This window comes from Thermobia domestica, chromosome 6 (genome assembly GCF_964235325.1).
Source record: "Thermobia domestica chromosome 6, izTheDome1.hap1.1, whole genome shotgun sequence".
Taxonomy (NCBI): domain Eukaryota; kingdom Metazoa; phylum Arthropoda; class Insecta; order Zygentoma; family Lepismatidae; genus Thermobia; species Thermobia domestica.
In genome coordinates, this window is record NC_137459.1 from 187,429,688 (window position 1) to 187,455,635 (window position 25,948).

A 25,948-nucleotide genomic window follows, 5' to 3' on the forward strand; every position below is an offset into this window, starting at 1 on the left:
CCGTCTAAAATATAGTATCAATGATCAACTGCTCAACCTGACCACGTACATCACTTCTCAGTTTAATCAATCTAAGCCTTCCTGTCTCGTCCTTTTCGATTTAGAAAAGGCTTTCGATAAAGTGTGGCATCTAGGCCTTCTTTACAAACTATTTTCTTTCCCACTTCCAATCTGTTACATACGCTTCATTTACCATTTTCTCTCTAGCCGCCTGACCTATGCTTCCATCAATAACGTTCTATCTCACCCTGTGTTTATCCACTCTGATGTTAGTCAAGGCTCTGCCCTGTCCCCTCTTCTTTATTTATTGTATGTCGCTGAATTTCCTGCTCTTCCCCCAAACGTCAGTTTTTTTTCAATATGCGGACGATACGGTATTCCTGGCAACGGCGAAAACTATTCACAATATCAACCACATCCTTCAAACTGCCATAAATGCATTCATTCAATGGTCTGATACGTGGAGCCTTAAACTTAACGCCAATAAAATCCAAGTCATTATTTTTCTGCCACCAGGTAAACGCAGTCGTGTCCATCGCAATCCGTCAAACCTCAGAATCGAGATTGCAGGTACTCCCCTTGCTGCAAGTCCCACTGTCACATATCTGGATATTCTCTTTAACTCACATCTAAAATGGTCTGCTCACCTCAAAAGTCTTACTCTTAAAGGAACCAACCGTCTGAACCTACTCCGACGCCTGGAACTAACTGGGGATTAAAACCTTACATACTTCTTAACACCTACAAAGCTTTTTTACGACCTGTATTAACATATGGATTTACAGCTTGGCTTTCTGCATCCGAGCCAAGCTCTCATACTACCGCCGACTCCAAATTCTTGAGCGCCACGCCCTCCGCCTTGCCTTCCGCATTAGACTACCAAGCCCGACAAGAGACTTATACGAGAAAACGCCTTTTCCGCATTTCCTTTGCCATCTGGAAGATCTCAGACTCTGGTAAGTAACGAAGCGATTCCAGACTTGCCATCCACTACTGTTTGGTGCTATGCACCACGAAGCCACTCTCCCCAAACCCTCTACTATTCTACAGCCTTTCCCACTTTCTCTGCTGTTGACTCTATACCATTACGTTCTTCCGTCAAATAGTCCGGACTTGCAACTTCTTGATGACTTTCTCATTGCCATCCCCCCACAATACATCACTCCATCTTATGTTGCACAGTAATCCTACCGTACTAATAGAGCTCCTCTTGTTCTCATTGCGTCCAGAGCATCCCCTGGACAGAAGATAACACTCATTCATCTCTCTAACACTCCTATCTGTGTTGTATTGTGATGTGAAGTGCACCTCATAGTTTCATTTTATCACCACTATTCAGCTCTCACCACTCTCCTGATGCATTGTTAGACAGGGTTCATATCCTTAACCTATACATATGATTATGGTTAAAGACCATAATGTCCTGCAATATGAAAAGCATGGTTCTAATAAAGTTTATGCAATCTCCTTTGCCTCACAACAATTGCCTTCCAGCTATAGTTCATCCTAAACTCTCATCCCAAATAAAGAGCGTAACCCTTTGGGTGGGTGCTAGCCACGGCTAGCGAAAAAAAGCGTTTTAATTGAAATTGTAGCATTTTAACAGATAGATTTTTTCCCTATTTCAGTAATTTCAACTGAAAATATTGATTGATTTTGCATATTGGAACTGTGCATGAAGTGTGAATTGTGTATTCAACGCAGAAATACGTAGTTGCCTGTTCAGTTCATGTTTCTAGTCAATAATTTCACATGTTAGTTAGTGTTCCTAATACTTGTGCACTGTGTCGAGTCATTTTCCCTCTAATTTCCCCTGGGATATTTTTCGCGTAATTATTTGACAGACTAAGGTTTCATAACAATAACGGTTTTTTTGCTTATAATTTTCTTATTTTGCTTTATTTTTCTCCCAAATTATAAATAATTATTCATTACTACACTGCTTTGTTAAGGAAAGCACGAAAAAGCGATAATATATTACGAAAACTGAGTTACTAATGAAAATGCTGAAGTTACAGTATATGCAAACTTTTTATTGTGGATGACGATACTTTACCTGGCAAAGCACTATATTCGCATAACATTAGCTTCCGCTATTGTTGAAGCATATGAAGAGACGTACACAATCAAAATAGTATTTACTCTTTCACACACTTCTGCGGCAGATTTTTGTTTTTCAAAATAAAATTTTAGTATAATTTCTCACGGTTATGATTTACTGTAGAACATACAAATGAGAAATTTTCCTTTAGACCAGACATTTCGAGCTAGACGATGTATGACGTAGGACAGGGCTTTAATGATGAGAGCCAGGAGAAAGAGAACAGGTTGATCAAGAAAGGAGAGGGGAAAATACGAGGGATGGAATAAAACAAGTTTGACAGTGTTCGATTAGACATGAATCTACGAGTAGTGTATCTGTAAAGCCATCAACTACGCCTTGTTTGCCTATTACGACTGTCTACTGTCAACGTTAGGTTTGCTGCCTTCTCCTTGCCGTATATGAGGAGTTTACTGGGAACGCGAGCAGTAAACTGTGATGTCACGGAGCATCCAGTTGAAAAAAAAACTAGGTTACTGTTCCACGATTATGCACCGAGAATAAGGGAGATGGTGATGATAAGAATGAATCAAATGATGAACAGAAGAAAGTGGGAGGGAACGGGACAACCCCGAGAAACCCCACACATTTATCTTTTATCCAATTCTAGTAAACAGAAAAGTAAAGGATTATGAATTATATTTCTGGGTTTTCGGCATCTATGGCCATCTTAGCCCATCACATATGAGGGACGATATCCTTCGGTGATCACACTGCCCGGGAAGTTGAGAAGGAATAACTGAAGTGGCCTAGGACCATTATGTGAGGTACAATCCCGGCAATAGCCTGGTGTGAATGAGGAAAACCTAGTAAGAACTTTACTCAGAATATCGGGCTTTTACACTTTTCCGACCGAGTGTACCCATCGGGAATCAAAACCGGGACCGTTCCCACCAAAAGCGAGGGCGTTAGCGACTGCGCTATGCGGGGCCACTAACAGGAAAGTAAAGGAAGCACTACAATGATATAATGTCGTGTAGACTAGCTTTATTTGCGAAATTTAAACACATATTCTTATTCAAATGCAATTATACTCTATTGGAATTACAAAAAAATGAACAGATATAACCCTTATCAAAAACCAAGAAATATTTGTGTTGGGTTATAGGTACAGTACTTAGGCCTATTGTGTTATAATTATCATTTAAATTTACACCGTATGAGATAAATTGTTTTTGTTGTAAGTTAACGCAAAAGCAAACTCTTCTATAGTTTCCCTTTCAAAAGTCCTTAATATGTACTGACTGATTAGATTCGTTGTTTTGAATTCTAGAGGACTGTAAGTTATTAAAATTTATTTGAAACTTAGCTTATTTGAAAATAGTTGATATCAGAAATCGTTAAACTAGAAAGTACTTTCTGACATAAGTGTACAAGTGTTCCCTTTCAGTGCAAATAATCAGTCAATAAATTTTCCATACTATTTATCATGTTCTTGCTTTTTTGTTCACTTTATCATAGACTTCAGGAAATGCATTCTGACACTGTAATCTTTGACGCACTCTGTCGTACAGGCTGTGGTCAAACATAGAACGGAATTCTTCTCTGGTGGTATATGTGTCCGCATAAAGCATTTGGAATCTGAAACGTGAAAGATTAAAGCATTAATTCCATTTAAAACCAGTAGTTATTGCGCCCGAGCTTCCGCCCTACCAACCAGCATGCGTTACACAAATACTAGTGCTCAACCCTAAATATTGTTACGGCCTTTGAATAAAATAAGCAAAGCACGTTCATGTTCATCATAATCACAATCCATTTTAAGATAACACTAGACAACAGTGAAAATGTAACTGGAATGAAATAAATGTTTTTTAACTATATCGAACACGCTGATAACGAAAACGACGATGAAAAACTCGAATTAGCTCTCGTTTCCAAGTTAAAGAGGGGTTCATTTAATTATAAGTATTATATTTTATTAGCATTCATTGTAAATCCCTTCCTCTATATTCTTTGAAATCTCGTTGATGGTAGATATAATGATTAAGTTTCCTGCAGGCAACAACAGCTGTGTGTATTTTGTCGCTATTTTTAGCCCGGGCTAGTAGCAACAAGGGGGAGGAGAAGGAGAAGAGAGGAGGGATGAACGGAGCAAGTTTCATTTAAGCGTAGTTTCAGTTTGTTACAAGCTGTATTCTGTTCGTGTGCTGGAAGAACATGTTATTGAAGTGTAGTTAGTGTATGTGGTCATTGTAATTATTGTGATTCAATATGCCTCGCAAATGCGTAAACAGTGCTGACAAGTTTTGCAACATTTGCAGACAGGCTAAACTGAAATCGTATGTTGCTTATCTTGTGTCTCGAGTCTTCGTTCGTGGTTGAAATGTAAAGGATCTTCCATGGGTTTTGCTATACCCATGATCTGGCAAAAACCATCAACCCATGTGAATGATTGTTACTTTTGAATGGCAACTCCATTAAAACATGGTATTTCTAAGAAGAAAAGTCTTCCTTGACATATCCTAGCATACCGTCAGCCATGAGGCCAGTGTCTCACGAAGACGGACTACCTGTTCCTGCTCCACTTAACTTTGTTCAGGTGTCAACAAACTTTCTAAGAAATAAGAGGGCAGAAAAATATAAGGATCTTGTGGCAAATCTTCTGCACTACTACGATATACTAGGGTGCAACATATCCTTAAAGCTACATTTCTTAGATTTCCACTTTACATCTTTCCTGACAACGGTGGTGTTGTAAGCGAGGAACACGGGGAACGCTTCCACTAGCAAATTTCAGGCATGGAAATGAGATACTAGGGAAAGTGGAGTGCATTAATGGTAGCTGATTACTGCTGGACACAAATAAGGGAATCACCAGCAGGAAACCATATACGCCAGGCAAAGCGGTTGTACCTTCAGTGATCCTCTTCGAAGGGGTAATAACAAGGTAAATACATGGATAAGCTTATATAGGCTATAACATAAAGTTATCATAACTTCAAAACAAGAGCTAATCTTGCATTTTCATCACCATTTTCGTTATCGACACACCCAAAAACATAAAGATTATCTATTTTCATACCAGTTCCAAAAAAATAGTAAAATTTTGTTGGCTAGTGTAATTAAATTGAAACAATTCGGTTTAAATTGCAATTCATGAGTTGAGTTGATTTTGAGTTTAATGTCCCGTTCAGCAGCGAGGCTATGTGAGACGTGGACCTACTGATTATCGTGGAATCCGAACCATGTGAGCTCCGTCGGGAATCGAACCTTTGTCTCTCATGCCAAAGGTGCGTATGCTAAACCCTTAGTCACGAAGGAGCTCTAAAGTCGCAATTAAATCGTCACAATATATTATTGTAGATATATATAAATATTAACGCTCAAATCTCAGCATGGTTACGATTCTTCTTCTAAAACTGGAACAACTGGAACGAAACTACAAAGTTTTAAAGTTGGAAGTAAATAGTCAGAACATTAGAAGTCTAAACAGCATCGAGCCGCGCACGCGCACGAGACGGCGTTAGTATCCCAAATCTCAGGATATATATATACGGAGGGTACCGCAAAAGTAGTGGCAACTGTTTTGTTTTACGAAAATGGGAACGAAACAAGGAGTTGCAAATGGAAGTTTAGTACATACGGAAACGTTATAGGCCTATGTAGGGAATTGGATGAACACTTATATTCCTATCAGGATACAACACGAGAATAATTAGTACAACGAATCTCTCGTTTCATACGTGTTCCACGCAATGGCTCCTTCAGTTTTGATATCAGGTTAAAATTTCAGAGTGATAAGTGTGGTGAATATATAAGATAATCGAGTACATCCTATCCCGATCACTTAAGAAGATTCTGCAAACACAATGTCGTATGGTCTGTAACACGTACGAAAGGAACGTTTCGTTATATTCATTTTTCTCCTGATATATACTGATTGGGATATGCATGTTATCCATTTCCTTACATGCAACGTTTACATATCGTCGCCTGAGAACCAGAGGAACGTAACTGCATTTTCGTAGGTTTACAGGCGAGAAGACAAAAATATAATTTTCTTAGAAAGCTGTGTTTCTAACAAGATGATAATTAAGCTACATTACAACAGATGATCAATGGTTCTCATGCGACGATATGTACTATCTTTCTATTTGCATATTTCAGCATATTTTGCATTGTTCCCATTTTCATTAAAGAAAATATTTGCCATGAGTTTTGCGGTAACCCTCGTATATGTGGCAGCAAATCAGGCCTAAAATCATTTCACAGCTGACAATTGAAGCTAATAGATGTATAAGAAATGTGATTCTTAATCAGATGTAAGGTTGATTTTATTTGATTTGATTTTTAGTTTACCTTCCCTTTCTGCAGCGAGGCTATGAGACATTGACCTACAGCTTAACGTGGAATCTGAACCACAAGAGCTCCTACCGGGAATCGAAGCCGGTTTTCCCATGCCAAAGGTGCGTACGCCAACCGTTTGGCCACGAGGGATCTCAATCACATGTAAGATATCGCGCCGTGAAGATAAGTGAAGTTTCAGCAAAATTACGTTACATATTACAATTTCATTTCGATAAGGGCGCAAATGCTGTGCAGTCCCGTGACGAAGTAAATGATGTTTATGGGCAAGATATGTTATCAAAATCAACAGCCTAAAGACGATTCAATAGCTTTCGTTCTGGAAATTTTTGATGTCCAAAATGCTCCTCACAGTGACTAACCAATCACAGCAAAAGTGGATGATATTCTGGGAAAAGACCAATAAGACTGGCATGTAAGCAGTCTCGATGACCTAAACATCCATCACCAAACAGTGTTCAGCCATTTACAGAAAGTTGGTTACAAAAGGATGATTGACGTTCTGTTGTTACACCCTGTGCAAATTGCAGCCAACTATAATCGGTCCGCTGTCGCCTTTTGGTGGGTAGCCGCCAAAATGAAGGAAAAATGACTGCCAGCATCGTTCCGCTTTCGCTTCCAAGCGGAAACCCACCGAAGCGGAAGTGAAGTAACTGCCGCAGTCGTAAAATTAGATGTCAGTTGTTTTGCGGTGAGATGGTGTTAAAGAGACTTTTCGACGAATGACCGCAGAATGATCGTGAGAACTCGGTAACATCCGCTGAGTTGTGAAGATGTGTTTTGTTAAGCGCAGTGTTGCATAGTAAGCGACTCTGTCCCTAGATCCAGCGATTTAATAATATATTTTAGCGACAACATTTTGTTCATTTACCATTGTTAGAATAGGGAATTAGCAATTTTTTTAAAATGTATAATGACTAAACTAGCATTATTTACATTAAAATTTATATTTTTAGCGGGTTTTCGAGTTATGTTTAGCAACATTACTGTTCACGTCGTTGGCAGCACTGGCGACTTGCCGTGCAGTTGTTTATTCCAAGGAGGGTTGAGCAGAGAACAACCAAGTTTCAAAGTACAGGCCAATACAAATCGACCGAGTTGGGCCATCCAGTGACTCTTACAATTTTTATTATTTAACAGAATACTTGGCGGAGTTGTACTCATTACTTATACCGTTCTGGTTAAGAAGAAAGAAAAAAAGAAAGTGGTTGTGAAATTTAGCGCGGGGAAGTTTAGGTGCGCAACATATGCATAAACTACTGCGTAGTTTAATTTCAAGGAGATAGCGGTGTCTCTACAATTCCTGAATGTAGATCGTAGAGTGCGATGGTGATTATGGATTAACCCTTTCGTCTGATCATGAGTCACCAGAGCCAACTTCGATCCAACACAATATAGAAATATACTGTATTATATTGTGTCTGTATTGTATTTACCAGTTACTGTATTATATTGTGCTTTACATGGAATAATTACTTGTGTATTTCACATAATAATTAGAATCTTATTTACATTTATTACGGGCCTTGCTTTGGTAATAAACAGCAAATATTCATGTTCAGCATAATCAGTTTCCATTCTCAAATAAAGACAGTGAGGTGAATGTAATAATTCACGCGAACAATTAAGATTTGGTGGAGTGTCTTTCGAACAGATCATGACAGGGCAACAGGTCCTCTAATAAACACCATTAGGCACGGTAATATTAAATCAGTTGTTAGGTCAGTCGGTAGGGCTCTGACTTTCGAATGTAAAGGTTCGAGTCTTGGTCAGGTAAAGAATTTTTTTCTGATTTAATTCTTGAAATGTAATTGTTTCTCTCTTCACTTTATCTCGTCATCCTGGGTAGAGATGCTGAAACAATGTTGCGGCAATGAAGAGGCCATGTGGCGGATTAATGGCTGTACTAGCGGTTTCTATCCGGCACTGGCGGTTATGAAGAGGCCACGAGGTGGTTACAAAGAGACCACATGCCTGTTTAAGGGCGGTACTAGCGGTTCAGACGAGAAGAAACAACGAAAGCCGCCTTATTACCGCAATGTCGGCAAAATTGCGGCATTCGTGTAATTTCGTAACAGTACGCCGCGTTAGTCGCCATCGGCCCGCCAAATTTTCGACGGGCCGCGCCAAATTTTCGCGGTCGATCCGCCTATGTCTTGCACATGGGGACATGATCATACACAAAAGCATCTACTCAATCTAATTTCCATCTGCGAATTTCTACTGAAACGTAACGAACTCGAGCCATTTCTAAAGCGGCGATTCAAAATGATGCAAAATAGATAACATGCGACAGTAATGTGTGAAAAGGTTTGAGTTCGAAACCAGGAGAAGATCTACAATCTAGAGCAAAGCCCACACTGACGGCCAGGGACGTTTTGCTGTACGTTTGAAGGGATTTGAAAAGCACCGTGCATCACGAGCTGCTGCAGCGGGGTAAAATGATAAATTCTCACCTGTACAGTCGACAATTAGGACGAGTGCACTTAGTAATTCAAAAGAAATGGTCAACATAAAGGGTGTCGTATACCACGCTTGACAGTGGCAGACATCACACATCTTTAACGACCCATCAGAAATTTAGAAAACTTCGCTGGAAGGGTTTGGTGCATCCACGGTCTATCCCGAGCCTGGCACCGTCAAACTTTTTATCCTTGAATGATGTTAGCTTGAAAAGAGTCGTGTAATAACCACGTGTCATAATTTTTTGACCAGAAATCACGTAAGTTTTAAAACGATGGGATTGTGCTGTTTCCAGAAAAATCGAGATCATTGAAGAAGATGATGCATATGTGATTTCATAATGTATTCTCCAAATCACAATGAATGAATTCTTGATTTTGACCTCCAAAGGCTAAGTACTTTTGAGACAATCTGAGTTTTAAATCGACAAATTGCCTCATTCTAGCGACATCTATCAGTGTCAGGAAGCACAGGTAACAACACTTATTAGCGTGACTGGTTAGTATTAGGAATTGTCGTGGCGTCACAGAGTGAAGAATTGACAAGTTTCCCTCTTATAATTAGAATTGTGATATCCTATTTATAAAAGACAAACGTCTAATGTTCACGTGATTTCTAATAGTAAGCAGTCGCACTAATAGATGTCGCTATCTATGCTATCTCTTGCCTCTTTTACGTCACTATCGTGCAAGTGATTTACCAATTTAAAGCTATTATAATTATTTAACTTAAACTTGAAAGCTGTAGTGTTTCAATTTAGTTAATTGTAAAATAGGAAAAAGGTATAACAGTATCTAGATTCGAATCTTAATATTTGTGTGCTTCTACAGAAACAAAGGATATGCCAAAAGTAGCTGCACAGTTAATGTTAATATATAATTATATTTACAAATACAATTCAATTTTAATAGATACTTATTACATTTAAAGTTAAATTTTATTGTATACAATAACACAATACAAAAGCTTTCCAAATTTTATGAGCGAATGTGCTCAAACTGCTGTCCATCACCTTTTACACAGCTTTGAAGTCTACTTTTCACGCTTCGATAAACTTCTTAGCACAATATTCTTTATGAATTAATTTCTTTCGGATGTAATTTTTCAAATTACCAACATTTGGTACTTTTTGACTATAAACTTATCTGTACACCCCAAAAGAAAAAGTCATTTGGAGTAAAATCAGGTGAATATCCTGGTCAATCAATTGGCATTCTTTATCCAATCTATTTCTCAGGAAATGTTTCACGGACTGCTTTTGAATAATGCGGAAGGACCTCGTTGTCTTAGAAATAAAAATTATGTGAATTAGACTATTGTTGTAACCGTGGAAACAAGTTGTTTCATTAGAATCTTGATGTACTTATTGCCTATGACTGTTCAATCAAAATTGGTCCTAAAACACTACAACTTTAAATACCACTCCAAACATTGACACCAGGCTGGTTTAGTTGTTGCACTAATATTAAATGCATGTTCTCACTATACCAGTAAACATAACTGGATCGCTTCGATGCCATATGGCGTAACTTATTTTTTTTTTCAGGGGATAAATTTGAAGTTCAATATGTCATGAAAAATTCATCTTTATTTCATCGTTGCAACCAAAAACATAGTTATGGATTTTCTTTTCTAATACTGATAGTTAATAACATTCTCTTCATGCGATTTGTATAAGATTTTTAAGTTCAAAGTTCTCTTCTAGGAAATTTCAATTTTAGACTTATACCACTTGGTATCCAAGAGGTCCAATTAAGTCTGTTAATACGACCGGATAATTAGTAAGAAGTTTCATCGGTTCACACAATGTTATCTAAAGTTATTGGAACTTCTCGAATTTTATTTAGCATGGTCTGCATCTGCCTATCTACTGTAATAAGCCATGAATTAATTCGCTGTGGACAATAAGCCTTCAACTCAATAGATTTTTTGATTCTATAACAGAATATTATGAAATCCTTAATTTAGCTGAGGTTCTTCTCGTGGATTTTTTGAGGGGGTTGTGAATAAATGCTTTGGCAACAAATTGCTTTTGATCCTGTGTGCAAATTGTTTTGGATCGACTAGTTTTGAGGGCATTAAGAATTGATCCAGTAGTACCAAATTTGTCACGAATGCGGTAAATCGTAATCTCTTTGGGGAGTGAGTACCAAATGGTTCAATATATTTTCTTGTAACGGTTTCAGCATTTTGAAACGTCCAATACTTTTTAACATTCATTTTCTTGCATCAGCATTTAAATTGTTTATCATTGTGGTCTATCGAGGTGGGCGGGTAAGGGCCATTTTTCGCCCATCAGACAACGGAAAAATGAAGTGTCCGATTCCGACAAGTTTGTAATGTATTTGTATACTAGAAGATATGTTGCATATGTAAAGATAATAGATACGTGATCAAAAAATAGTAAATCATAGAAATGAGTGCCCAAAAAGAATTCGTTTCAGCGTTTTGCGACATTTTGGTAATGTTTGCTGTCTTTGATTGAGGCTTATAGGAAGAAGGAGTCGATGAACCAAAATAAATCTGACTCGTCATAATATAACGCTGTGTAACCTTTGATATGAGTATTAATTGACTTTGGTTCAGTGTGTCCTTCTATCTATTAGATAACAAAATATATTGCCCGAGAATATAGAGCGATGACTACCGTTTATACGCTGTAATGTACGAGTTCAACTGGAGACTCCAGCTCTGATGTTATGTACCGATTGTGACTGAAAATACATGCTCAGCATGTCAATAAAATATATAAAGAAAATGTATTGTTTGCGCGGATGTGTGTGTAGGGCAGCAAAAATAGAGACAGCAAGTTATGGAGTATTGAGAAGGCGTGTCATTTCTAAAAGTGGTATGAGTAAAAGTGCGAGCAGGAAAACCAGTCGCAGAATGGCATGAAATTCTGCAATATATATCTATATATCGAAGAATCATACATACCACGCGTCAATGAAGTACCTATGGGAATTCATTGATGCGTTATATTGCAATACTGAGGGAAAGATGAAAAACAACGACCAACAATAGCTACCTGATGTATCCGATCCAAGCTAATACATACCCATACCCACAAACACCCCCACCTTACCCCCATATATATATATATATATATATATATATATATATATATATATATATATAGAGAGAGAGAGAGAGAGAGAGAGAGAGAGAGAGAGAGATCAAAGGCAGATATACGCGAGCTCGTGTGTGTGTGTCAAGGTGTAGAAGTGTGGAGTCTGCGTCCTGTGCACCTAGATAAGCGCCACGGGCGGCAACTGTTGGAATTACACGTTTCCATTGCCCTATTTGCTGCGCTGCGATCGGAGTGTTCAGTTGTGTTGTGCCGCAATCAAACCATAGTTAAGAAGTGCAGATATCAATCGTGAGTTTGCAACTGTTTGTGCAAACATATATTAACGAACTGAATAAGACATAATGCCGAACGGCCAGTGTGATTGTTGTAAAACCTGGCAAAGAAAATCTATGGCTTTTCGTACCTGTTCTAACAAAACAATTATATCGATCCTGAGAAGTTCTAAAAACTGCGATATACAGAGTAGTGCGAAGTTGTGCTCGAAATGCAGATAATATGAATGTCGTGTGCTTCGTTCTCGAAGCATTCCTATGCCTTCGTCTGTTGTACAAAGAGATCGTGCGTCTACGAGTACTGCCGTCGACACCACTTGTAAGAGTCCTAAACTAGAGTTAGCAATACCTCGTTGTCACAACTCTAATAGCTGTTGTATAATATGTAAGCGTAAGAAATACTTAGTGGCTGTACCAAAAGCAGCTCGAACGCAGGCCTTTACAGAAACGGGAATCTATAATTCGTCGGGAAAACGCTGCTTTAAAACGAATCTTACAGAGTCGGTATTCCGTGAGGAGGCTCTGCAAGCTGTACGCCCTGTAAGTGAGAAGACAACAATGTCTGCGAAAGATATTGAAAGTCTGATAAACGATATCAGAACCGTTGCACAGAAGAAAGGTATCGATTTCGACTCACCGGGACTACTTTCCGAGTCCTATTATTATACTCTTATGGGTATATCAATGTCTGATTTTAACTGTATTTATGACCTAGTAAAGTCCAAAATGCGTTCCTCAACACAGAGATCCTCTCGTACTTGTTTGGCAGTGTTACTTGTAAAGCTTCGAACGGGTCTCTCAAATGGTGTCCTGTCCACATTATTCAATGTCAGAAAACGAAGAATATCATCTTCTGTGCACTCTGCACGTGAGGCTTTGATGCAGAACTTTGTTCCACTATATCTTGGAACGGAACACATCACCAGAACACAGATTATTGAAAACCATACGATGCCTTTAGCACGACGATTATTCATTCCCGACGACGACAATGATACTGTAATACTTGTTGCTGATGGCACATACATTTATATCCAGAATAGTTCACACTATTCCTTTCAGCTACGATAATTCTCGTTACACAAAGGAAGACCTTTGGTGAAGCCTATGATGTTGGTCACGACGACAGGTAACATTTTGGATGTCTTTGGACCTTACTTCGCGGATTCAAAGAAATATATGACGCTAACATACTCACTCATATCTTAAAAAATGATGCACACAATGTCAGAGAGTGGCTGCAGCCAAAGGATGTTCTGATTGTTGATAGAGGCTTCCGTGACTGTTTGGCACTTCTGGAAGAAATGGGTCTCGTACCTGAAATGCCTCGATTCCTCAATAAGCAGCCACAGTTTACAATAGCGGATGCTAACGAGGCGCGTTTTGTGACGAAAGTTCAGATGGGTCGTCGAAGCCGTTAATGGACAGTTGAAAAACTGGCGCACATTGGATAAAGTGGTACCCAATACGCAAATACCTTATATTGGTGACTATGTGCGAATTATATGTGCTCTTCTCAATGTTTTCTATCCTACAAGGATTCACAACACCGAAGATGGAATAATCGCTCAGCGGATGCTGGCTTTAATTAAAAAATCTAATTACTTAAAACAAAGGGTCGACGAACAAGGCTGGACGCAAAAAAAAAAAAAGGCAATTTGGGCTAAGTTAACCGATGCAGATCTTCAAGATTTTCCACGGCTAACTTCGGATGAGCTACGGCAATTAACTCTTGGCAGATATCAACTTAAAGCCAATCTTACACTCACGAGCACTTAAGTGACGAAGGTATGTACTCTCTGTACATACACCATGACGATGCTTCTGTTCTCCGAGTTCAGTTATGATCACGATACCTAGGATCCAAAACCTATAATATTTGGATCAAAACAGAGCAAAGTAACATCGCACACATACAGTGGTACTGTCAATGTAAAGTAGGCGCACGGGTCGTCGGATGTTGTGCGCATGTTGCTATGGTTTCTGGCTTACTGGCGCCACAATTCCACCGCAGTTAAGAAACCAAGTCTATAATATACTCATACACTACAAGATACCGCCGCTGCAGGATGGTCCAGTGGCGATTCGGATGACGACAGCAAGCACGATGCCTAATCTACAAACTAGCTACAATTGTCTCTAGGTGTCTGGTTATTATCTATGCTTGATTATTTTCGATGTAATATATTGATCTCATCGTCGTAGTAGACTTCATTCTTCTTATTCTTGCCGTTAGTGTTCTATTTACTATTGCTTTCTCGGATTCCAACTCATGACATTAGTCTTTACGTTCTTTCATTAACACACGACTTACGTCTTTGTTTATTATTTTTATCTCTCCCTTATAGTGCTTTCCGTCAAAATATATTTGTTTTCTTATTTTTATGAGGTATACTATTGAAAACCATGCATTTCACGTCTCGGGCCTGATGGGCGAAAAATGGCCCTTATCATCCCACCTCCTTTAGTTACAGAATTTAATATAATATAACGCAAGCACTGTAGTTACAATGTAGACCATTGTTATAGCGTAATCATAACACAAATCCTACTCCATCTACCGTCCAACTAATTTTGGTTCACCTTGTATTGTATACTGTGACGGTTTACTGTAACTTAAACTGTCTTGTTTCAATTTAATTATTTCAAAATGGATAATGATTATACTGAACATGAACGTGCTTTGCTTTCCATTATTAGACCAGAGCCGTAAGCATATATAGATTTAAATAAGTATTTAACATTTGTCGATAACGTTAAATGTAAACAATTAAATTTTATAATTAAGAACTATTTTAAATTATACTCTATAGTGTGCCGGAGGTTCGATTGCATTAATTAGTTTAAATAACGCAATTATATTTTTATCTCGAGGGGCAGATGGAACTTAATTTGGATTCCGTGATTACATACGATTAAATAAAATTTTGTAAAACAAACTATTTATAAGAAATTGCGAAAATGTCTTTACTCTTATGCTTAGTTTAATTTTTAAAATAAAGATTGCAAACGAAGAAAAATTCTAGGGTTGGCTAGACAATGCACAAGAGCGCCGATTTCTCTGTAAATTTGGGGGGGGGGGCATTCAGATGTAGAAGGTATATATGTATGAGAATTTTAAGACAAATTGCATTCAAATTATGCCAAATATTGTATATTCATAAATACAATAGAGGCTTACATGAGCTTTGGGGGGTCCCGGGTCCCACGGCCCCCCGGGATCGGCGCCCTTGACAATGCATACGAATATTATTTACAAAAGTGTAAAATAAATTTAAATTATTCCTGATATATTTCATTAAAAGGAACTATAACTTTTATTTATGAAAATTTCTTTTATTTATGTTGCAAATTATTGAAATAATCAACAGAACTTGAGTCGAAGCCATCGTAACTTATAAATCGTTTGATTCTTTGTACCTATACGAGCAAAATTGTGTGATTATACCTTTCGGACCCAGGTCATTTTTGGCGTTTTCCTACATTTTCAGTTAGTGACTTATTGCTCAAAAACCATTTATTCTATTGATATGGTTAAGGTCTTGTCTTTTAGAAAATGGATGTGGCAATTTTTTTTGGTATAAGTTGTATTTCAGTGTTGCCAACGGGTGGGAAATTGTTGAGGGAGATTTAGGGTGAAAATTTACAAAAAATTCCCTAACCGAATTTCAAAATTTTTTGTATCTAGCACCACTGCTGCCATATGGGTTCAAGTCACCAAAAAAAGTTCTTTGGTGTGTTGACAAGGTACAGTGAAATCCTGAAGTCGCTGGCTTCTATTCAAAGAGGGAAAGAAAAAAATTCTCTTTCATCATACACATGAAATTTTGACACTTTTTACGCCTCAGAAGCAAAAATCAACAGATATACCTGGGCTACAGCTTCTCTAATTATCCTATTGAAACTTTTGTAATGCGTTCTCTAGGGCAAAGACAAAGCTTTCAGGTAGTGGTACGTTTGTTTCAATGTAGCCAGCTTCGATTCCCGGCGGGAGCTCATGTGGTTCGGATTCCACGTTAATCAGTAGGTCCACGTCTCATATAGCATCGCTGCTGAAAGGGACGCTAAACTAAAATCAACTCAACTCAATGTAGCCAGCAAGAGGGTAATAATAGAGGGAAAAGGGAAATTTTCCGAACTTTTCACCTAAAATCAGGAATTAATTGTTTAGGCTGGAAACACTGCCATCAGACAGACGAAAACTATCTGAAAATAGACCTTGGTACCCCAAGAATATATCCTACAAGTATCATGGCGATATTTAACAAAGTAAGCATAAAATTTAAAAAAATCTCTCATCCTACCTCAGAAATTCACCATTTTCTTACCATTTACAGAACATGGTTTATTATAAACCTCAACTGTACTTCCCCTAATTATTCGAGTGAAACTTTTTATCCTGCGCTGTGTAGACTAAGGGCAAAGCTTTTAGACACTGGTACGTTTGTTCTAATGTAGCCAACAAGAGGGAAATCATAGAGGCAAAAAGATAATTTTCCCAAAATTTTCCTCTAAAATCTGGAGTTAAAATTTTCTGTAGCTGGCAGCACTGCTACCAGACAGACGCAAACTATCTTAAATTAAACATTGGTACACCACTAATATATCCTATAAGTATTATGGCGATCTTTAATGAACAAAGTTTCTAATTACCAAAAATATATTACGGTAAAGAGAAAAGTAGGGAAAAACTAGAAAAATCAAGGCTTACAACTTAAATGCAATTTTTCGTGCATCTCCTATTACCCCATTGTAACGATCTGTACCCGCGTTTGTTCAGTAAGAACTAATGTTCAATTGGCGTAAGCTGACTTGCACTCGGACATATAGGTACGGATTTATATAATTAAAAATTTCGAATTTCTTCCCCAAATTTAGGGAAATTTTAATTTCCTTGATTGGCAATACTGCGCGCAGGCCCGTTCAATTGATGTCAACAGTTAGGTATCCATCCGAGGTATCTACCTGACAAGTCTTAAGGGGGTCTCTCTACAACGAAGGAAGCTACAGGGGAAAAAAGTAAAGGAAATTCGAAAAGTCTCGAATTTTTGACTGGGGTGAAATTTGAGAAGGGAATTCGACACCAGAAGAAAAAGAAATGAATATGAGAAACTATGGTCCAACCATATTTGGCAAAAATAAATATCCCGATATCTTAATTAGTGTACACACAGGAGCAGATGAAAAAAGTGACACACCCGTGTGTGCCACTTTGGCCACCTGGGTCCGAAAGGGTTACATTTGATTATATTTTTTTGACTACTAACCCGTGTTGTTGTAGTTATAGTCTCGACTAATAATAACATCTTTGTCGTAAACAATAACTTTATAAGGAAAATTTTCTCTCCTTTTTACACCTTACTTCCAACACTGTTGGTGAGAAATGCAGGGTGTTTCAAAATGAATATCGGGGTTTTAAGTCTTCGTAGTACTTACATTTTACGCACAAATATAAACAATATATCAAGTAAAAGTGCACCTCAAACAGTCTTTGCTACAAGTGTTCGATGTGGGATTCATTCGTCACACGGCACACATCTAGTCGATAGGCGAGAAAGGCTCATAAACTTTCCGCCATATGGCACAAAATACATTCAATCTACGGGAGTCTCGTTTCAACTGTAGTCATCTCCTGAGGACTTGCTGACGGCCAGATGCAAACATTATGAGTGCTCACATTAGCTCTTAGGTGAAATGTCGATTTATTACTGAAGACGACTCGATCCAGAAAATCTTCATTGTTAGGCAGCAATATTTCACTTGCGAAATTGGTACGTAAACCGTTGTCTGTAGTCTTTAGACCTGTAGCAACTGCAAACGATAAGGACGTAGTTGCAAGCGTCTCCTTAATGTACTTCACACAAACGGTTGCACTGTAACTACAGATTCAGTCTTTATTAAAACACAAAAATCTTTCTGCTCTCTAGTCTCCATCTTTGCTACTTGCTCTCTCTAACGGTAGAGAGAAGAAACAATGCATGTACATGCGTGGGTACAAAACTGTTTGAGTTGCTCTTACATTTGATATAATATTTATAATTGTAAGTTAATTGTAATAGATACTACGAAGTTTCAAAGCCCTAATATTAATTTAGAAACACTCTGCATTACTTCAAATTGAGTCATTCTATATTCATGTCTTGTATATACATATCATCAGGGCCGGCCCTAGGCAATTTGTCGCCCCGTGCAATGGCATAATTTGCCGCCTCCCCCTTTCTCCAGAAAGAACAAATCTTAAAAGTCATGATTTTACGTATGCTACTCCAGCATGAAAACGAAGGGGAGGGTAAGTGCAGTTGCACTCAGAAAGGCTTAAATACTTACTAAAAATATAATACAGTTGTGTCCGTTTTTTTTTTAAATATTAATCTAATATGATAGTGAAAGATAAAGCAAACACACCTGCAGAGGAAAGATGGTAATCCTTTTTGTAGAATTCAATATCGAGCTTCAATCTCAATGTATCAGTTTGCAATTCCAGTGCAACTAGCTCTTTTATCTTTATTTCTTGATTTTTCTTCTACACCTGTTAACATTTTTTTTTTAAAAAAAAAAACTTGTTTCTATCTTCAATGATAAGGAACTTGTTTCTGACAAAAACAAGATTAGTTGTCATATCAAAACTGTGATAACTTACTAAATGGAACAGATATTCGCTACTATTCGAGAATTGAATTCTTGCATTTGACAACAATCAACAATTTGTTCTCGGATTTATTTGACCTTTTGCTTTAGCATTCTCCATGTGACCTTAAACTAATGCGACCTAAACATAATTTATGAATGTAGTATTCAAATAGAAGGCCAGCTTAGTAGATGTAACTACCATAATCATGAAGTCTGTTTTCAACAAGAAATATTTCATTTAAATGACGGAAATTGCCGGACCCTCCAAACTTGCCGCTCCATGCAAATCCACGTTTTGCATATATGGTAGAGCCGGCTCTGCATATCATATATATCTAGTCGACAAATTATTTATATATGATATTGAGAAAAATACTATTAGGCAAATTAGTATTAGTTTTTACCTTTAGACAAGTTATTTGAATTTTATACTGTTCGTGACATTATTTTCGTACTTATTAAAGGCCTGCTTTCACGGAAAAATAAAATTTAATTTCTATTTTTATTTCTTAGTTGATATTGATGAAACCCGAATTGTTAGTAGGTATGCTATTCATATAAATTGTAAAATATTTGTAGCATATCAGTATCTAGTGTTTAATTTATGTTGCATTTTACGGGGATTACACCTACATAAAAATATTTCATACTTAAATAGACGTAAGATGCATTACAAATGAGTATTTGAAAAAAACAACGAAATTTAAAAAAAAAAACGAGAGGCGATGTTTTTTTCCAAAAACAAACGTACATTTCTGAAAAAATACGAACGTTTTTTCTTCTATTTACAACACTACTCGTAAGGCGTCCTATGCTAATTCAAAAAGCAGCGTTGCCAGTTCAACAGGTTCTTTTGGACCCTCACCATACCAACAATACAGTATCGTTAGGAAAAGGATTTGAGGTGTTTGAAGTTGCCTCACACAACAACGCGCACGTTAACCGTGTTATTTTTGGGTGCCCTTACATTCCTTAACATAGTTTACCTAACCAGTGTCGAAACTATAAACGGCTGGTGCAATTGGAAAAGTGTCACCGTTTTAGACTGAAAATCACCTATTTGAAACATATTTTCTCTCTTTCCTTTTTTTTTTCTCATAACGGATTTGGCCTATGATCCCAGACTTCGGTATATCCTGTATATAATGGCAAGAAAATATCACAAATATGACATTGAAAGCACATCCACTGACCACGTATGGCTGGCTAAAATAGTCGGCCAGAGTCCTTCATGGGTTCTTGCAACACGAAGTTTAGTACGTATTTGATTTCAGTACACAGAAGTGGGGTAAATTTCAGGAGAGACAGATAAAGAAATAATGTTCTTTCCAGTTTTCTTTAGTTACACGATATTGAAATACTGATGAAATTAGCTAAATTATAAAGAGGAAGAACTAATCTAAACTCTCTGGCGCTGAAACTGATAAAGACCTGTGGCCAGCCTCAAGGCACACGTTCAATTGAGTGATGCTTCCGCCATTACTTCTGTATTTCTGGGCTGGACTTGTCAATTCAGGCAGTTTTCCAATTACCTTATGATGCTGACAACACCGAGAAATTTTAGTGCTCTCACCTGGAACAGAACCAGCAACCACGAACAGCATATTTGTGCACGCTAACAACTCGACTAACCAGGAACTCAGTAATATTTTTTTTTTAAAAAAAAGGACTTTAACATCTACTATATTTTCTAGTGATTCCTATTCACATCCAAGTATGGTGAATTTTGAAGCATAGATACTAACGAGAAAGAGCTCAGAAAGATAAAGAATACATTATGTAAATAATTTGCTGAAACGTTATGCAGAGGTAAAGGTATTTTTTTATAAAGATTTATTGAACAGAACTATAGTTCTTATTTTCTTATGACAAATTACTTTTTAAAAAACGTATGACACTGAAATCAGAAATTAAGCATACTACATGTAAGTAGAATCTATTTTCGATATCACTATACTAAGAGAAGATGTTTGATCCGGCTAAGTCCTCCCCTAATCTCTATGGTATTGATAGATATTTCTATCAGTACAATAGACAGCCGTCTCATCTAGTTCGGACAAGCGTGGCTAGTAGAATAATCAGTCATATTCTTAATAAAAGTGATAAGAATTCAAAATATGTATTAAATATTAATAGATTTTTATTTCTTTCAAAGTTAAAATATATTATTTTGACCCCATTTGTATATACCAAAGATAACAAAAGGTTACGAAACTAGTTCTGTAACTCGACAACAAATGGCAGTACAGGGCTACACGTACGATCACAAGGTGACAGAACTTTCAAGCGTCTGCGTGCTAAGAATCTTCATTCCATGCATTCATCAGAAACTCTGCAACTGGTGCAACTCTAACCACGTACGTTACCTCGCTTGCGTCTTCATTATGGACATCAAAGTGAAACAAAGGTGATAGCCGAAAAAGGCGAAGGTGGTCCGCGAAATTGGAACGCCTTGTATGAGCATTTCAGTGAACCATCTATACCTTTTTTTTTATTCTGTGTCAAATATGTCAATTTTTTTGAAACACGTTTAATTATTTTAATTAAAAGTATAAATACAAAATGTTGTCTCTAACTTCAAAGGATTTCGAGATTGAAATATTATAATAATTGCATCTCTCATTTCTCCTCTTCCATTTTTTTAATCTTTCCTTAGTGGTACCTTAAGTTACAAATCCTATGCCCTATCAAAATTTAAAGTTTCTACTGCAAGCTGTTTGATATAGACGTTGATCAGTCATAAAGTCAGGATTTCTTTTATAAATAGAGATGTATTATTATAGTGTTTAGTAGAATTTACATTACAACATGAATAATATATACTATCCTTACCCATTCACTTTCCACACAAATGCTTCAATTCTTCTTGTAGTTTCTCTAGGCTGATAATCTTTATTTTTCGGTACGCCGTATATTCCAATATCAACATACATTTTCTCTGCATCACTAGGAGGGTGAACCATGCCTGGATTATTTGGTAATTTGAAGGGGCATAACCACAGTGGATAAACCTATAATAGCTAAGTTCTTTTAGTACTGGTAATAAGTTTAAATATTATGTATACTATACATCAAGTAAAATTATTGACACATATGGAAGTGCTACTTAGCCGACTATTTGAAATACGTAAAATATCAACACAGTGCAGGAGCTATTTCGTACATTGGGGTTGTTAGTATTCGTAGCAGGTTTGAACAGCAACAGTCTATTAAAATATTAAAGTTCGAATTTTAAATTGTTCAAGCACATAAAGAAAGTAGTTTTTGTCTCCAGTAGCACATTAATCTATCCCAGGCACTAAACGTTCTTATAGCCTAACTGAAAATAAATCAAATATAGGTGTATATGACAATTGGAATCAAACACAAATGTTCTCCTTAATTACTTTTAATGAAAATTATATTTAGCAGTAAAATTACTTTATTTGCTTGATGTATTTACTTGTTTTACTTCAACATATCTCAAGGTGTCATCTCTCAATTTTGTTCAAATGAATTATGTCTCTTGTGTCAAAATAAAACATCTAGTTTATCGTGTTTTACTCAGCATATCTGTCGAATATCAGATAACCTATATAAATAAGTGGCGCATTTGTACTTCAAATCTCCATGTGATGAATTTTGTGTTGTTTGTTGTCTAATCTTGTAATCACTAAAATATGTTAGTTATTTGATCCTGAAATGATTTGGTCTCTCACAATTTTTTAACACTAAAAAGTTGTTGGCTGTGATGAGCATTCTGGAAATTGCATCCTCACAACAGATGTTTAGTTATGTAGCTTCGTGGGACTGTGGCTGTCGTAATAGGCCTTTTTAGGTGCTGATTGAGCTCCACAGTCACTTTTTTCCGCATTTTCTCTACGGTCCTGGTGACAATTCTCTTCGATCTGTCGTGAATATATAGTTAGCGAACGCATCTTTAACGCGGGAGACCCGGATTCGACTCTTGGACAGAGCATATGTACTTTGAATCCCACGATAATATGTAGGTTAAGGTCTCATATTGCCTCCATGTTGAAAAGGACGCTAAATTTATCAACCAACCAATCTTCAACCTCTACCACTGAAACTTCTCTTGCGCCCACTATTAGACTTCACCAATTTCGTTTGCCATGTGTTATGTTGGCTATCATAACCTTGAACACTGTTCCTCGCAACACACCTAACATACTGGTCGTCTTAGATCAGGGCCGTGCCGTGGAAAATCAGCGACCGGGGCAAGAGTATACGACGGCGCCCCCATACATATATTCCAAGCATTTTTTCCTATCTTTTTCCTTTTTTCTCCCGAATTTTCGCCCCCTTACTTTGGCGCCCGGGGCCGTCGCCCCGCTCGCCCCCTCCACGGCACGGCCCTGTCTTAGATATACTTGCGTCAACTGGGAGAGGTCTTCCATTTTGTATCACTGCCGAATGCCAACTTCTGCATATGCCTCCGATCTACTCAACCTAACGTACTACCTGACGATCACGTAGCACACCACTAGTAATAGCCAGGTGCTCCACACACACATTTAGTCTTACCACATACCGTAGACATTTTACGTATTGAAAACTACAGGTGTTTCCACCAGTTTGATATGACTGCTGAAACCTGGGAATACAGCTGCCGACGAGGCGCATTTCTTGCCGTCGTGGCAGACTAATGTCGAATAACACATTTTCGCTATGAAATTGTAGTGGTCTGTTCTCCGTTCGTTTATTGTAACTACGGGGATTGTTTGTGACATTTAATGGTGCCAATAATCATATCGATATGCTTCTCTGCACTACACGTTCAGAAAACTGTCCGGTTTATTGCCTGTCACTTTTATGGAGTTTAATGGCTATCAAGTATGTTTTTATTTAAAATCGTCTCCAAATTTAGAAAAGACGTTACCACTAACGAATCTCGAAGTCTACCACTAACGAATCTTTTGGTAGCATGCAGTAACTTTAAGCTATTAAGAAATTAAGTTTTATATGGAGTTAGAAGATAAAAGTTAAGGAATCACTAACCTTTACTTCATTATCGAAGAGTAATATAGAGTCCTTTAAAGCTTCTATTGGTATTAGCATATCTTGAATAATGTGGTTATTCTCGTAGAGTTCCTTGATTGCTGATGTTTGAGTTAACTTCAGGAAGGACACTTTTAGAGGCATCATCCAACCTAACAAGTAGCGGAACGCAGGATGGTTTCCGAATGGAATAATGTCCTGGAAATAAATTTATGTTAGAATTGCAATATTTACTATATTTCTACAGCATAAATGCTATAGAAGCAATATATATTATTAGACCAAAAGTTTTATGTTGTTTTTAGTGAAAGAGTGTGCATATTAACCGTATTATTGAAACCGTAGTTGTATAGATTTAAGTTTTGTATATTTCCTATGTATAAATATTCCTATATATTATGTATAAGTATAGTTTGTAAGGTTAAAGAATGGTTAATTAAAAGAAGGAACTCACATTTATGAACTTTATTATAAACTATTTATTTATGTGTTAATGCTTTGAAAGATATTCGCGAGTGAACGAAATGGACTTATATGATAGTTATTATGTTAATTTTTGTTAAGATGAAAACTGATCCTTGCAAAGCTCGAATAGTATTTGATAAATGATTGACTGCGCCAATGAAATAGTTTTTTTGTGACTGTATTACTATTTAAGTAATAATATTTATACAATCAAGAGCGTACTTTGTTTGAAATCTTCCCATCTCGCCTAACGCCTTATCAGCCATCGATTTCTCTAAGATATGAACTTTCACCATTTCAGGCGAGTCGGAAACTCCCATCTTGCCTATACTATCCCATCTCACCTAAAATGGTGACTAGGGAGAAATTATTAAGGTTTCTTTCTTTTATTTTAACTGTGTGATACCAACTTACATTATTAGAAGCTCATTCGCTGCAGTTGAAATCGGTCAAGGAAAAGCGGCTACAAGTGGGTATGTTATCCAAAAGTTTGAAGTTTCTTTATTTAAATATTCCATATTGAAATAATATGACAAGAAAATAATGTTTCTCTATAACTTTCACCAAAATTATTAAATTTTAATGCAACATGGAGAATATTCTCTCTGAAGCTTATCAATAATCCCCAAAGCTTCATTTAAAAGTCTGTTAAGAATGAAAGAATTAATTAATCTGCTCTCCTGCCATGTAAAGAATACTAACTTGCACAATATGACTTTGAATCAATCAATACTGCACATATTCCTTCGAGGCTTACAATGATTTCTACTGCATGAAGTTAAAATCAGAAGAGAATAAAAGAGCGGATTTACCCTCCCTCCAATTAAATGATATGTTCCACGATAAATAAAATATTCGTTTTAGAAAAAAAAATAGCATATATTTATCTGAGGCTTTCCAATCATACCCACTGCTTGGGTTTAAAATTACTCGAATTCGAGAGTAAATTTACACCCTCCCACACGATCTAGGAAATATGTTCCTTGATAACTTTCCTTTTTTTAAAAAAGTATTCGATTTTGATATAAAATGGTGTATACGTTTTGTGTTTTAGTGTATATATTTGCAGTTAAATTTAGTCAACAATTAGGGAATTAATTTACAGCCCTTCATCTTCTGCATCAACCCATTTCCACGCCCTCCTTTCCCTGATTTTCTCCAACATTTGTTCTGTAACCCACGGTTTCTTAGCCGCTTTATATGTTCGCGGTAACCTACTACTTCTTGTACAACTTGCTGTATGCAAAGTTTAATATCGCCGCTGCGAATCGAAGAACCGCTATGTGACATTTTTATCGAAAATGAGTTATGTCGTGCAAATAAACCATAAAGATTTCAGGCAGCGTCCCTTATTATGTGATAAGTGAATCTTGTTTCGCCACAACAATGAAAAAATAATATAATACTAAAGGTTTCAGGTTCTCATCACGTACGTATTGATTAATTTATACAAATCCTCTATGTGCTTATAAAGGCGCAAAAGGTAAACCGACATGCGCTACGTAAACACAGAAATAGTAATATAATATTGTTGAAGCAAGCTAACGCAGAAACAATTTTATTATATTTTTCAAGTGTTTCCGTGTATTATGACAGGCTCGGACTGGCTAAGGCAGAAGA

General features: G+C 37.1%; 1 protein-coding gene across 2 annotated transcripts in view; it reads right to left on the minus strand.

The window, feature by feature from the left end:
- Positions 1-3,135: 3,135 nt before the first annotated feature.
- LOC145688365 (delta(24)-sterol reductase-like) overlaps positions 3,136-25,948 on the minus strand; it is a 142,630-nt gene continuing 119,817 nt past the window's right edge. For both annotated transcript variants that reach the window (XM_081762513.1, XM_081762514.1), the window contains 3 exons: positions 23,864-24,061; positions 21,698-21,876; positions 3,136-3,682 (listed from right to left, as the gene is read on the minus strand). In XM_081762513.1, coding sequence (XP_081618639.1) covers positions 3,529-3,682; positions 21,698-21,876; positions 23,864-24,061 — 531 coding nt within the window. In that variant the 3' untranslated portion in view covers positions 3,136-3,528. The remainder of the gene's footprint in view (positions 3,683-21,697; positions 21,877-23,863; positions 24,062-25,948) is intronic.